This window comes from Mesoplodon bidens (genome assembly GCF_964165515.1).
Source record: "Mesoplodon bidens genome assembly, chromosome: 4".
NCBI classification, from domain to species: Eukaryota; Metazoa; Chordata; class Mammalia; order Artiodactyla; family Ziphiidae; genus Mesoplodon; species Mesoplodon bidens.
Window position 1 is genome coordinate 161,885,119 of NC_138160.1, and position 13,963 is coordinate 161,899,081.

Consider the following 13,963-nt stretch of genomic DNA (forward strand, 5'->3'; position numbering starts at 1 on the left):
TGCCTTCTTTATTGCAGGCCTTATCAGAGTCTTCCATATGCTTATGTGCAGTGTAAATCTCCAAGAGAGTCATGCAATGGTCAACACTTCCCTAAGTTCTTTAATCAAAGGATCTTTTCGTCAGGAAGTATTTTTCCTTAGACACAGCTTTCTAGGAGGCCCTCTTGGGAAGCACTGGATTAAGTCACAGTTGTCTCCAAGTAAGCTCTATAAAAATGTAAATGTCACTGACACAAAGGGTTGACACATTCATACTTTATTGGTCACTGATACCTTAATGCAGATTTTTTTAATGTTTATTTTGACATGACATTGAGAAGATGTGAGTTGGGACAAGAGGAAGAACGGACCATTTCGAAAGGTGGAAAGGAGACAGATCTGCCTGGTGTACCACCCACTCTAAAATGTTCTGGGGTGGGCAGGAGGAGTGTAACAACTGCTGAGTTGGAGACTGAGCAGGAGGAAGGTAAAAAAAGGGTTAGGAAACATTCTGCGTACTTTACAGCCTGGCCAAGGACTCACTCCCCGCATTCATGGAAAGCCAAAGCGACTATTCACGGTATCCAGCTTCTGTACTTTCAACCAGGGCCAATCCACCATCAGCATTTAAACACTCCCCTTTTAATCACCCTGCCCATGCTTTCAAATGAACTCGAAGCAAACGAAGGGAAACAGCAACTCGTTCATTGGTCTGGTTGCCAAATGTTACAATGCCTCCAAAAAATTAATGAAAAGGGCCATGTGGGCCATAAGTTCTCTGTGTTCTCACAGTGAGACACACGTTAATGCCTAATGTCACTAAACACTGGCCCCCTCTCTCTTACCAAAGCATCAAAGACGAGGATGTCATACTCATTACTTTGAGAATGTTCCATCATGATGTTGAAGAGGGCATCCAGAGTATCCTGGAGAAACTGGGAAAAATAATGAAGGTCTTGTAAGAAAGAGTGTAGGTGACCCAGCAGTCCCACTCATCAGTGCTTACCCAAGAGAATGAGGGCACACATCCACCATGTGCCATGTTCAGGAGGGCCAGGTACTTTACTCACAAAAGCCAGAACTTGGAGCAACCCAGTTGTCCATCTTCAGCAGAGTGGATAAGTATAGGGTGGCATTTTCACATTATAGAACACTCCACAGCAATAAAAGAAAGAGCAAACTACTTCAACGTGGAATGACGAATATAACTCTTGTGAGCATTGTGCAGGGTAAGATAAGTCAGACACAGAAATGTTTATTCATTACCACTCTCTTTTGATGAAATTCAAGAACAGGCAAAAACCCCATCTATAATGATGGTAGTCAGCTTAGTGGTTACCCCCGAATAGGTTACTAACAGAGAAGGGGTAAGAGGGAACCTACTGCAATGCTAAAAATGTTCTGTATCTTGACCTAGGTGGTGGGTACACAGTTGTGTACATGTGTAAAAATACACTGAACTGTACTCTTAAGATAAGTGCTCCATACATATGTTACTATATGTAGAGTATACATCAATAATAATTTTTTTCTAAAAAAAAGAAAAAAAGAATGCAAAAGGGAGAGAACAGAATACCCTTTCAGATGACTTTTCCAGGCTGCCAAAGGTGACAGGCCTTATAAAAGGATGTCTGGGGAATTTCCCTGCCATTGTTGAACCAGGTAGGTGGGTCAACAGTGCAATTAAAGCACTGATCTGGAAATTCGACCATTGCTTCTCCATGTATGGGCAATTAACTAAAATTTGATACCCCTCCCTCCTAAGAGATGGGTCAATATTTCCTATAGTCGAAACACAGAGCTACTACATAAGGATGTTCAATCTCAGAGTTTCTAGCTGTATCAGGTTCCCAATGGAAACAAGATCACCAGGACCTCTGGGAAACACTTGTCCCAATTCATAGTGCTGGAGAGAAAGTTGCTTTCATTAGATCTGCGCTTCAGACACTATATTCTCCACCACCATGTGGACACAACAATATGTCTGACATTTGCATTGTTTTCTGCTTGTTTCACCTAAAACGTGAGCTCTGATGTCTTTCCTTTCCTCATGTTTAATACATAACATTCTCGAAGCAGCAGAGACCAAGAATACTTTTTATTTCTAACAGCAACATGTAGATAATACTAAGAGCTCATACTACTATAGCAACTTACAACAACAAAAATAAATAATAGTTACTATTTGTTGAACTTTGTACATTTTCATAAGTGTTAGTTCAATTATTGTGCATTATGTGTAAGAGACTTGCTGAGTTAATTTTTAAATATTTATCATCTTGAATGCTCACAACCCTGCAAAATATGTCATATTGATAATACTATCCCATAAAGTTGGCAAGCAGCTGTACTGGGATCTACACCAAAGTTGATCTATTTCCAGAGACTGAGCACAACCGTACTTTTCTCCTGCTCAAGATTCAGCATCACTGAACCTTATCATCCCCCAGATTTACCAATAAAGGCTTCTAATGCCGACTTGGGACACTGTATCCCATTGTCAGAAGCAAAGTTGTCCTATCTCCCTCAGCACTTCATCTCTCCCCTGAAGCCACCCATGATTTGAACCTCTGTCACTGGTGGATGCATACAGGCAAAATGAAGCCCCACTGACCTTTACTACTTCTTCTCCATCGACAATCTTCAATTTTTCTAAATTCTCCTGTAGCAGTTGTGGCTTCATACGCCACTTCAGCAAACCCAGCAAACCCACTAAAATAGAGTCCAGACAAGCAGAATTACTATTACGGGTCTAAACTGTCTGTATCAGGACCTCCCCTGGCCTGCCCACACATAAACACACACACACACACACACACACACACACAGAGCTATCACTGTTTCCGATACCATTCTGCGTGAGCTTTGTGGAGCACACCAGCGTAGAAATGGAGAATACATCCCGGGAGCTGACAGAGAGCCCCCCAACACTGCTGGAGCTTCGACTCAAGGTAGCCCCCTTGTTTTCCACATGGTGTCGGTAAGAAGGAAGAGTCAGGTAAGCACTGGCATCCTCCATCTTCTTGCTGTCCCCCTGGAAACAACACCTTGGTTACTTCCCCAAGCCAAGGGTATGCACCCAATGCTACATAGAGTTTGCAGTGGCCAGATTACACACTGTAGGTAGAGAGGATCAGCAACAGTGAGGGACATCGTAAGAGGAGCAGTGAACATCAGCTGGTAAGGTAGGGCTGTTTTTCCACAAAATAGGCGAGAACCCAAGGTTACGTTAATGGGAAAGGGGTTGATCAACCACCTGAAGGCTCTGTGGACTTCATTAATGGCACAGAGGGAACTGAAGATTCGCAAACAGGATATTTTAATTCATTCTAAGTTTTATAAGATCTTAACACAAACAAGCCCACCAGCAGGATAAGGAATCAGCTTAAAGAAGAAGTTAACAGCAAAGGCACTAGATTCCGAAAGTGATGGTATTTAGACCCTCTTCTACCATTTACATGCCTGTGTCATTTGGATACATTCCTTGGTCTCTCTGTGTCTCGTTCTTCTCATGATTCAACTGAGAATTAATCATATTACCTAATTCTAGAAATCTGGAGCAGACTAGATGGCATAATGCATATAGAACACTTAGTAAAATGACAGACACATAAGTCCCTTGGCATGCTGAAATGAATGGCTAGAGGTAGGCATTACAGCAGTCAAGATTTACTGAGCCCTTACTCTGCACTAGATGCTGCACTAAGTGCTTTGTATGCCTTAGTTCATGTCATTTAAGCCTCACAACAGTTGTTACTGTTGTATATACTGTTATCATCTCCAGTTTACAGATAAGGAAACTGAGGCTTAAGGAGGGTGACTAAATTGAAAACTGACCGCAGCTGGGACTCTGCCCCCAGTGAGTTCACAACCTTTTAAACCAAGAACTACCTTGATGCGTCAAAAATGAGAAAACAGAGCCTGTACGGGAGGAAAAGGGGTGTTCTGGAAAAGCCAAAGAGACTCAGAGAAGAGTAGTACCATGTTATGAAGCTTTGGTGAGGCTGTGTTTGTCATGCAGACCACAGGCAAAAGGGCAACTCCAGCCTCCAGTGCTGAGAAAGTCAAAGGCAAGGGTTTGATCCCTGTGCTGACCACTTGGGCTTGCCCCGTTTCACAGCCATACCCTTTGCCTCCAGCCAGGGGCTAGCTAGAGACACGCCACTGTCACGGGAGTGGTTGCGGGAAAGCACGCATATAAGATCAGGAAAATACTTCCCCACTTCTAGAGAACAGTGCAAGTCTCATGACGTAAAAATAACAGCAGCTGCCATCTATACTCTTTTACATGGTCCTTTTGCGTGGGTCATCTTATGGTCATAAACATGGCCATCACCACTTAAGGAAAAGGAAACAGAGACTCAGCAAGACATGTGAGATGACTCCAATTTAGTCAACAGCAGGATCGGGACCCTAAATTGTGATATTTTTTCCATTAGCTACAGTGAGGAATCTCTCAAATATTTCTTGCTGGTCTTCTGTACATCCCACAGGTGTCTTAACAGAGTCAAAGTCCACTCTGTATGTAACAATAACCTTCCATTTACTGAGAATTCCATGTACCCATCAATGTCATGTTTACATGCACTGACTCATATAATCCTCACAATTACTCACTGAGAGCTCACAGATGAGGACACGGAGGCCCAGAGAAGTTAAGACTTTGTACAAGGCCTCACACCTGGAAAGCCCCTATGTGTGTGACTCTGAGGTCCCTGCTCTTAATTACCAAGCCATCCTGCCATCTCCCCTTCACTTCCTGCATGCTCCCCACTGCAGAGTTCATCCCAGCTCACGGTACCTTTAGGACAACCAAGTCATGGCATCCGTCATGCAGAGTGGTCCCATCTTCCTTCATCAGCTTCACATAGGACATGGCAAAGTTCTTTTCTCCTTTATCCTTAGCTGAAAATAGCATTGTTGAGGTCAGGGGAAAAAAAATGATACTTGGGCCACCCAATGATCCCACCCCTCTCCCCTTAGGGGTTTTGCAGAGATGCCATTTGGTTGGGCACTCACATTCCAGAGATGACCGATGTCGAAACATAAATCGCAGGTGGATCCTCTGCATGTCTTCGATAGGGACGGCCACCTCAATAGGCAGAAACCAGAGCTCAGGAGACAGTGAGTTAAAGAGCCCTCCCCACTCCACCCCGCCCCACCCCCCGCAAAAGGCAGCCTGACCATTTAACTTAGAGTGCTGCGTGCTGATTTATTACCCAGCCATCAAGCCTGATGAACTGTAAATACATTACATAAGAACTGGCTATGAAGAGAAAATAAAGTACCAAATGTAATCCATTTGGCAAATTGCATTCCCAGCCAATGAAAAGAGATCTGTAAATTATAGTGAGGAAAAATGAATCTCCCCAAATTGATATAAAAGTCACATAACTTTAGCGCAGGATTTAATGCACTGCAAACTGCACAGTGCACATTTTCCTTACACACTCTAGGAGTTTGGGCAGTTGCAGCAGGGCTTAGAAAATTAACAGTGCCCATTAGGGGGCTTGCTGGGGGACTGTCATTTATGTAAATTAATAAAAATGCTTGAATCCAATCATATTCGGGAAAATCCTAAGCCTCATTCCCATCTTTGGTTTTTCCTCCAAGGACACTGGGCCAAGACAATCACCCCTTGGTCACCCAGTTTCACTGTCCAGTGAGTGGTCTGCTGTACCCTTGACTGAGCTGCTTTTGGCCTGTCTCTGGACTATCCCACCTCCCAAAGCCCCACAGCAATCCCTGTATTATACAATTCAGGCCCAGACAGAGAAGCTTAGCTACCTGTGAGAAAACCACTCAGATTTTCTGTGGATACTTTCTGCTCCAGAAAATGAAATTTGAGCCCAAAGAGGTCCACCACTTGTTTGCGTGTCTCAGAGCACAAGAACTGAGAGTCACATGGGCAGCTGTTGTCCAATTCATTCTTTCACTGCATATTGAATCAATACTATAAGCTACAATCATGTGAAGCACGGGCCATGCTGACATAAGGCAGGGTCCCACTCAAAGAGCTCATGGCCCACACAGGGCAACACATAATTATCACCATGTGATGAGGGCTAGCAAAGAGATATAACTGGGGTACAAGAGAGCACAGAGAAGAGAAAACCACCTGGTCCAACAGCTCTCTGACCCCAAAGTTGGGTAGGTCATCACTTTTAAGAGAGTGAGTACAGGGAGACCCACTGAGGAAAACAGGAATATGGGTGACAACGCAAGAACCACTGAGGTTTGAAGAGCTACCTCTGAAAGGGAAGTCTTATGAATATCTTCAGTTTGGGTTCAGAGCACAGAGTGAGTGAAGACTGCTATTAATTACAAGGCAGAGACATTTGAAGCTGTGATCAAGCTTCACTGTCCACTAAATTAATTCCAAACTCCACTTCCAATGCACGATATTCCCTTCTACTTTAGTGTGACAATCTGGTAATGCAAATATTCCATCTGAGGTACCCTCCCAACAGGGTATCTACCAGGCATTAAATAGCTTTTTATAGCCTCACATTTGCTCCCAAGCTCTGTCACTCCTCACTGCTGAGCAGAACGACACAACTTGATGGCTTGGGCACAGTCCACAAGACCATCTGACAATGCCATGGTGGCTAGCTGCTGGGCCGGTGAAGGGTGATCAAGAGAACCGGGCGTTCGCCCACTGGGCCACTATTTCCACTGCCTGACACACCACCAGAGACATGCTAGGCTACTGTTTCAGATCTTAGGGAGTCTTAGAGTCCCCCAGCTATTATCATCATCACCATCATCATTATTACCTTGACTGTTTCCATCCACCGTGGCTGTTTGACTTGATAATACACGACGGACCGATACTCATTCATAGGTTTGTCCCCAGCTCCCACGCAAATCGCATTCTGACCCAAGAAAAATGAAAAGAGAGACAACACTATAGAATTGCCATTTTCTATGTCTGGGCAATTTTGGTCCCGAGGCCAAGCCTGGCCACAGGGCCTGGGATAACCCTGCCTTCTTTAAGCCTTCTGCCAGGTACCCTTCTACATTACGGATTTATACATGAATGTGCCCGGCCCTGGGAGCGACAGCTGCTTAACTATAGAAATTCTATTACTTGCATTCTGGAAACCACTGGAGCGCAGTAGGAGCTGACGTGGCTGCCCTATTGTCAATGGTAACCAGCCTTGGAGTTGCTGCGCGCTGCCAGTCTTATTAATTCTATTTGTTTCCTACATCTGAATTGCACAAAGTTACCAAACAGGCTCAGATCAGCCAAGCAGCAGCCCGTTCTGATGGATTTCTGATGCTAACACACCCAGGTGCTGGCGGGAGCTGGGGAAGGGGAGGGAGCTTGGGTTTCAGACAGACACATGGGCAGAGGGGGCTAAAGGAGCCCACAGTTAGGGAGCATCTTCCAGGTACCAGGCCCATGCTAAGCACTGGGATACAGGCATGAGTCAGAGAGTAAACCTGACATGAGGGCTCACAGTGCAGCGTAGGAATCATTATATGAGCAGACAAATCACTAGGCAATGTGAAGTGATGACAGATATATGTATCCAGTTGTCACTTGGTATCCACAGGGGCTTGGTTCCAGGGCCCTCCCTTCCCTGCCACTGATTAAAAAAAAAAAAAAATCCACAGATGCTCACGTCCCTTATATAAAACAGTGTAAACGGTGTAGTACAGTCAAACTTCTGCACCTGCAGATGCAGAACCTGCAGATACAGAGGGCTGACTATATAACACTATGGAGCACAGAGAAAGGACACTTCAGTGTCCCCTAAAGACTCAGGGAATATTTCTTGGAGGTGATGACAGTTGAACATCTTGAAGAAAGGTTCCAAGTTGGCTTTGAGCAGAAACACAGGAAGGACATTCTGAGAGAGGGTGAGCACAGAGCAAGCATATCTACATAGGATATTTATTCTTAAAAAATCACCCTCAGAGTAACAAGGAATTACCTTGCAATAGAGTATGCCAACCCCTAATTCTACCTCGTGTTCATTCTAGTTGTTTGGCCCCAAAACAAGATCTAAGGTAGGGTCACTCAGAAGGGGCCTAAGTTCGGTTTTTATACCAGAACAAGAGATTGCAACCTCAAGTCTTTAGAGATCTAGGGACATGAGGATTGGTTTTGCAGCCCCAAGCCCCCAAACTACAAAACTGTGTGCCTCTGGGCACTTTTATGGTGAGAGAATCCATGACTCTCACTAGATTCCATCAGATTCTCCAGTGGATTTCCCACCAGGCTGAAGGACCAAAGCTGGCCACTCTGGGCCCCTGGGAAAGCAAGCTAAGCTGTGGGGAGGATAATTCTGTCCCTCTGTACTTCTGAGCTATAGGGAAAGAATAAGTTCAGTTTCAATATTGACTGATGCTACATATGGCCAGATCAAACCCATTTGAAAATAAGGCTACAGCATCCTTTCAAAACTTATCTCTGAAAAAACAAGGACAACCAGGGAACTGCAAATGAGGGAAGACATACAGCTCTCTTAATTTTCAATGGTATGGAGCCTTTCAGAACTTCTTGGAGTGCTGAACTAAAACCATGCTTCCAAAGTTGTCCTAACCATTTAGAGAGTGCTTTGTGTCCAGCATTATGCTAAGCCCTTTACACGAACTGCCTCACTTAATTCACTCCTCACAACCACCTCTGATGATTATCGTCATTATCCCCATTTCAAAACTGAGTAAACTGAGACCTTGAGAGGTTACGTCACTTGCCCCAAAAGGTACCAACGCCCGGACTACATCTCAGACCCTCTAACTCTTTGCCCAGTGTTCCCGCTGTAACAACCTAGATGGCTTCCAGCCTCCTAAGATTTATATCTAGTGACAATGATGGGCTTAGCATTTCTGTAGCTCAGCTGAATCCCACATAGCTTATAAAAACTGAAAATACACATGTATCTCTGGTGAAAGTAAAGCTGCTGTACAGCATGCAGCTGAATCCCACAAAACTATCTTGATGATGAAAATTTTTGATTGCGTAAAGTTGGAGAAAACAGTCTCAGTATTATTCTGAGAAAGACCTAAGACAGCTCCCTCCCTCTCAACACTTCAGAGATAAAACCAAATGTCGCTGGGTGTGTAGAAAGAGCACTGTGACCAGGGACAGGGCCGGTTTTCAGGAAAATATAGATTTGTGCTTGTCTCCAGTGAACCTATTCAGTAATTTTCCCCATTGCCCACCCCCATGGCTCCCTGTTAACAACGAGGGCCCCTAACTGGCTTCAGGTCAGTAGAAGGAAGCCTGGAAACTTTAATGCCGACTTGGCCTTGGTGGACACACTTCAGCAGGAGGAAAAATCCGGCTCCAAACACAGGTCTTGTTTACCTCGTAGGAATCATCTGAGGAATAAATGACACCAGGGGTGTGAACGCATTTCGAGAGCCAGGAAGTGCTTTAGGCTGACAAGGTTGCTCTTATCATGGGAAGATGCCAGTTGGTGTCCACGAGGCAGTAACCAAGCCTGCGACGGCTCTACCTTTCTGGTAATAGTGAACTTCAATGAACACCTGTTATGTCAATTACCTCAGGTGGCATTCACAAGAGTAAGGTGCCACTGCTGGTCTCATTTTCAGACAGAGTCTCCTAGGCGTAGAGAGATTATGTAATTCGCTCCAGGTCATCCTGCTAATCCGGGCTGAGCTGGGCTTTCGGCCTGGACGCCTGGCCCCAGAGGTCATGTCTTAACCACTACACAGCACTGCCCCCCATGCCCTACCTCCAGCCCTGTAAACTGGCTGGTCTCAGAAGAGCAGAGGTTTCTCAGCCCTGCATCTGAGCATTTTTACTTCTTGAACTTGCTTTAGGTATCCCCGCTGGATTGTCTGTTTGACCCCCTCAGATCCTTTCCAGGGCTTCAACCTGAAGTTGGTCTGCTTTTCCTAAATGTTACCTCCTTCCTGTTGCTGAGTATTTACTACATACCAGGTGCCTTACACCTACCATTTTGTATAAACAGCAACCCCACAAGGAAGAGATTATTATTCCTCTTTCATAGACATGTAAACTTGCCCAAGATCACACAGCTAATAGGAGGGGAGGGTGGGATTTGACTGCTGTCAGTTTGATCGCAGAGCCCAGCCTATTAGCTTCTCTGCTATGGGTCATCCTGAGCAAGGTCGTTGAGACCCCAAAGTGAGCCAAGGACAAGTCTATCTAACCTACTCTATCTTCCGACCCTGCTCTTCCTAGGAGCAGGAGGACAAATCGATACCCCTAAAGGGGACTGTTCCCACCAACATCAAACAGGAACGTTTAAGTGTGCTGCCTGACACTTAATCAGGCAGTAATATTTATTTCTGCAAGTAGAGAAAGACAAGCCTCCCACAGGCTTCCTTAGCAATTTGCGATAGTCAGTCAACTGAACTCCCCCTAACTTCCCTCATAGATGAAACTGCAAATTATCACTGTGCCCCACAGTTACCTCTCCATTTCTGCCCCCAAATTCCTGCCTATATATTCATCTTTGATAAGTGCGTCTGTTCAGCCTGGTTGGGTGTGACACGAAAGGATGGCAGCGTCGGAAGTACAAATGGTTCAGAAACGAGATAAGAGGTCTGCTTTCCCATTAACTGTTCCTTCTAATTTGTCCTTCGGCAGCGTCGAAGGCAAGCACATCAGTGTTTTAGAAAATGAGGCTGAGGTTAAAAAGTTCTCCAACAGGTAGTTGGATAAAAATGACTTCAAAGCATGGTCTATACATTTGCGAAACCCAATTTCCCTTTCAGATAAAAACCCTCTGCTCTTCCTTTGTGTTTCTTTGAGCAAAGTGTTTCTTACTTATTGTATTTTTCAGAAAAGTTGCAAAATCCAACAAAAAGAGGATTACGTTAAATCCTTGGATTTTGCTCAACTAGATATTAATTAATGGGACCAGTCTTTTCGAACAAAAAGGTAATTGCGATTTCTTTAAATTTAAAAAATAATTACGAATCTTCCCAGAATTTGATGGGAGTGGTTATTCGCCTCATTGTTTAAATGAGAAATAAACTGGAGGATTTTTTTTTTAATGTACAGGCATTAGAGTGAAGTGTTTAATAAGCGGGACTGGAACCTGAAATCAAACCCCATCTCTGCCATATACTAACTTTATGACCCTGGGAAAGTTGTTTCACTTGACAAAGGTTTAGCTTCCCCCTTTGTAAAAATGGGGAAAATAACAGTAATGCATCATACTTATCACAGTGCCTGGTATGTAGCAATGCCTCTGTGAATGCTAGTTATTCGTAGGTAGAGGGTAGCAAAATCTGCCTGAGCTCCAGGCCCCCAGGCTAAAGCAGAAGATCCATCAATAGTCACACCCCTACCCTCCTGTTCTATCTGATCACCTACTGCGGCCTAAGAGGAATATCTGCCCACGCTGACACTTCTGCTGAGAGCTGATTTTATTTTCAGCTAAGTACTCTGAAAGGAGAAATTGAGAAGCAAAACCCTCCCACACACTGGACACAGCTGCTGACAACCTTAAAGGAAATCTAAGTAAATAAATGTAAACACACATGACAAATATTGTACAGGACATATGCTGTATGAATACAGCAATATGCTTTGCATTCTTGAATTCACTCTGCTGGCCCTCTGGAGACCCATTTACGGATAAGGCTTTCCACCAGGATGTCTGTCTGGGTGCTAGGGAGTTAGATCAAGTGTTGGGAATGTCTGTTTTGAGGACATCCTGAGTCTTCACACCAACCCAAGGCTCTGTATTGATCCTTTTTCTTGCCATGGAATTTTGCCTGAATCAACCAGCTCAGGTTTCGATGAGAACAACATGTTAACTGTGAAAAGCTAACCTATAAACTGAGGTGCCAGGCAAAAAAAAAGGAGGAGAGGTCATGAAAGGAAAGGGACAATGAAAAGCCAACCGCTTTGGTGTGAAGAAAGAACACCACCAGGTCTTATTACGGGCTACTGTGCCAGCCAAGCTCTAAAGGTGTACATCACCTTACCCAACACCACCCTGCAGGCCCCTGGCATTTAGAGAGCGGGATCGGGAACGGGAAATGAACATCTTTATGAACAGAGGCACCCCAGGGGAGCCCTGTCACCCGGAGCAACAGCAGAGGGTCCCTTACAGGAAGCGTTTTGCCATCCTCCGCGCACACACACATGATCACTTCCACATTCCTCTGAGTGGTCTTGTTGTACTTGTCAAAGTCACCTTGTAAGAGAGTGATGTAGATGTCGTTCCTGACGTCCCCTGTGGCACAGGGAGAGAGACAACAGTTGGAGTCTGTGTAGCAGGAGAGGCACTGACTAGAGGGCGCGGGGAGTTGGGGAGCTGGTGGAAGTGCCACACCTTGTCTGTTCATGGAGTTAAAATCAGAACAATTTGGAAAAGCATTTTTACTTCATCAGGGAGGCTGGAGCAGTAGGTAACGAGAGGATGGAGGAACAGTAGGAAATTAGTTGCAAAAAGGGAGGGAGGATGGTCACGACTGGCCGTATTTTTTTCTCCATTAAAAATCATTTAATTTTCATGCTCTAGTGACACCTTCTGGGAAGGCAAAGGCAAACTCCAATTGGATTGATCTTGGTGCGTGAATAACAACCACAGACGGTTCCCTCCGCAGATCTCTTACTGTGCAGAAGCAGACAGAATGACTTTCTGTGTCCGAGGAACACGGATGGGGTGAGGGACAAGGTGTGGAGGGTCTTCAGGAATGGGGGGGGTGAGAGCTGAAAACCCTACAGGGGAATGCACAAGGGACTGATTGATGTCTCAGTAAAGCAGGCATAGATAAATTACAACACCAGTGGACCACCATGCGACTGTGGAAAGAAGGGGTAAGTCAGCGAGAGTGGTTATGGACACAAGTCCTAGACTCAAGTTTAAGGCAAAGAGGGAAGTTTCAAAAGAGTGTTATCATGCAGTCCCATTTACTTTCTTTTATTACATACACATTTGGAAAATACGTATCGTGGTTACTTCTGGAGACAAAGATTTGAGAGAGCTTTTAAGGTTTCACTTTAAACCTTTTCATGCCCTTCGGACATTTTACAATGAGCGTGGACTCTTCTGGTAATAAAAAAATAGCTTAGCAATTTAAGAGAATGTCAGTATTCACCCCAGAAGGAGTGAAATTATTCCACGTGTAGTAAAGTGGAAAGGATGTCCATGATAAATTATTAAGTGAGAAGTGAGCTGCAGAACGCTATGTAAAGTATAATAAGTAATGGTATATAAAGTATATGAAGTGTGATTCCCATTTGTTGGGGGGTGCATGTGTGTATACTTATGTGTTTGTGTTTATTATGTGAATGCATAGAAGATTTTTGGATATACAACAATTGTTTTCAGTGGTTACCTTCAGAGAGAGAAATAGAGAAAAGCAGTAGAAAAGAAGTAGTTGACTCTTTAAAAAGAAAATGGATCACACCAGCTAGACCACCCCCAGCCCCACCCAGGGGGAAGGAGAACCTGGCATGATGATCTCCGGGAAGCCCAGCTTCCTGGCCACCACGGTGGTCCTGTCCACCAGGTGTGGGTAGTCCTTGCGGATCTGAATGATGTCACCCACAAGCATCTTTATGGTCACCCAGAGGCCTGGAAGGGAACACTCATGGTGAAGAGTCAACTTCAAGGTGTTCCCTCAGCCTCACCCTCCCATCATCTCTCCCCTTGGTCTCTCTCTGGAGGAGACCATGGAAGCAGGGACAAACGGCCACAGATGCAGTGACCCAGCCCCGGGGGAGGATGTAAGGCAGGATGCAGAGGGGCTCTGGCGCAAGACACCTCCAACTTGAATCCCACAGGTTACTTCTAGCAGGGTCAGCTTCTGTCAAATCATTGCACCCCTCTAAACCCAGACTTTGTAAAGTGGGTTTGATATCATCTATCTCACAGGACCGTGGGAAGGACGAAATTGAACAAGGAAACATTTTACAGTGCCTGACACACAGGAGATAGGCTATACTAATTCCCTTCTTCCTTCAGGCACTAGGACATGCCTCCTTCTGCTTCCCATTTAGAGATGTCCAGCTCTGTAGATC

At 44.8% G+C, this 13,963-nt stretch overlaps 1 protein-coding gene across 1 annotated transcript in view; it reads right to left on the bottom strand.

Moving 5' to 3' along the window:
* DOCK2 (dedicator of cytokinesis 2) overlaps window positions 1–13,963 on the bottom strand; it is a 416,115-nt gene that overhangs the window by 347,132 nt on the left and 55,020 nt on the right. The window contains exons 13-20 of the mRNA XM_081230991.1: window positions 13,392–13,517; window positions 12,046–12,170; window positions 6,756–6,854; window positions 4,999–5,071; window positions 4,781–4,884; window positions 2,830–3,013; window positions 2,594–2,691; window positions 825–914 (exon numbers count right to left, since the gene is read on the bottom strand). Of these exons, the coding sequence (XP_081087117.1) occupies window positions 825–914; window positions 2,594–2,691; window positions 2,830–3,013; window positions 4,781–4,884; window positions 4,999–5,071; window positions 6,756–6,854; window positions 12,046–12,170; window positions 13,392–13,517 (899 nt within the window). The remainder of the gene's footprint in view (window positions 1–824; window positions 915–2,593; window positions 2,692–2,829; window positions 3,014–4,780; window positions 4,885–4,998; window positions 5,072–6,755; window positions 6,855–12,045; window positions 12,171–13,391; window positions 13,518–13,963) is intronic.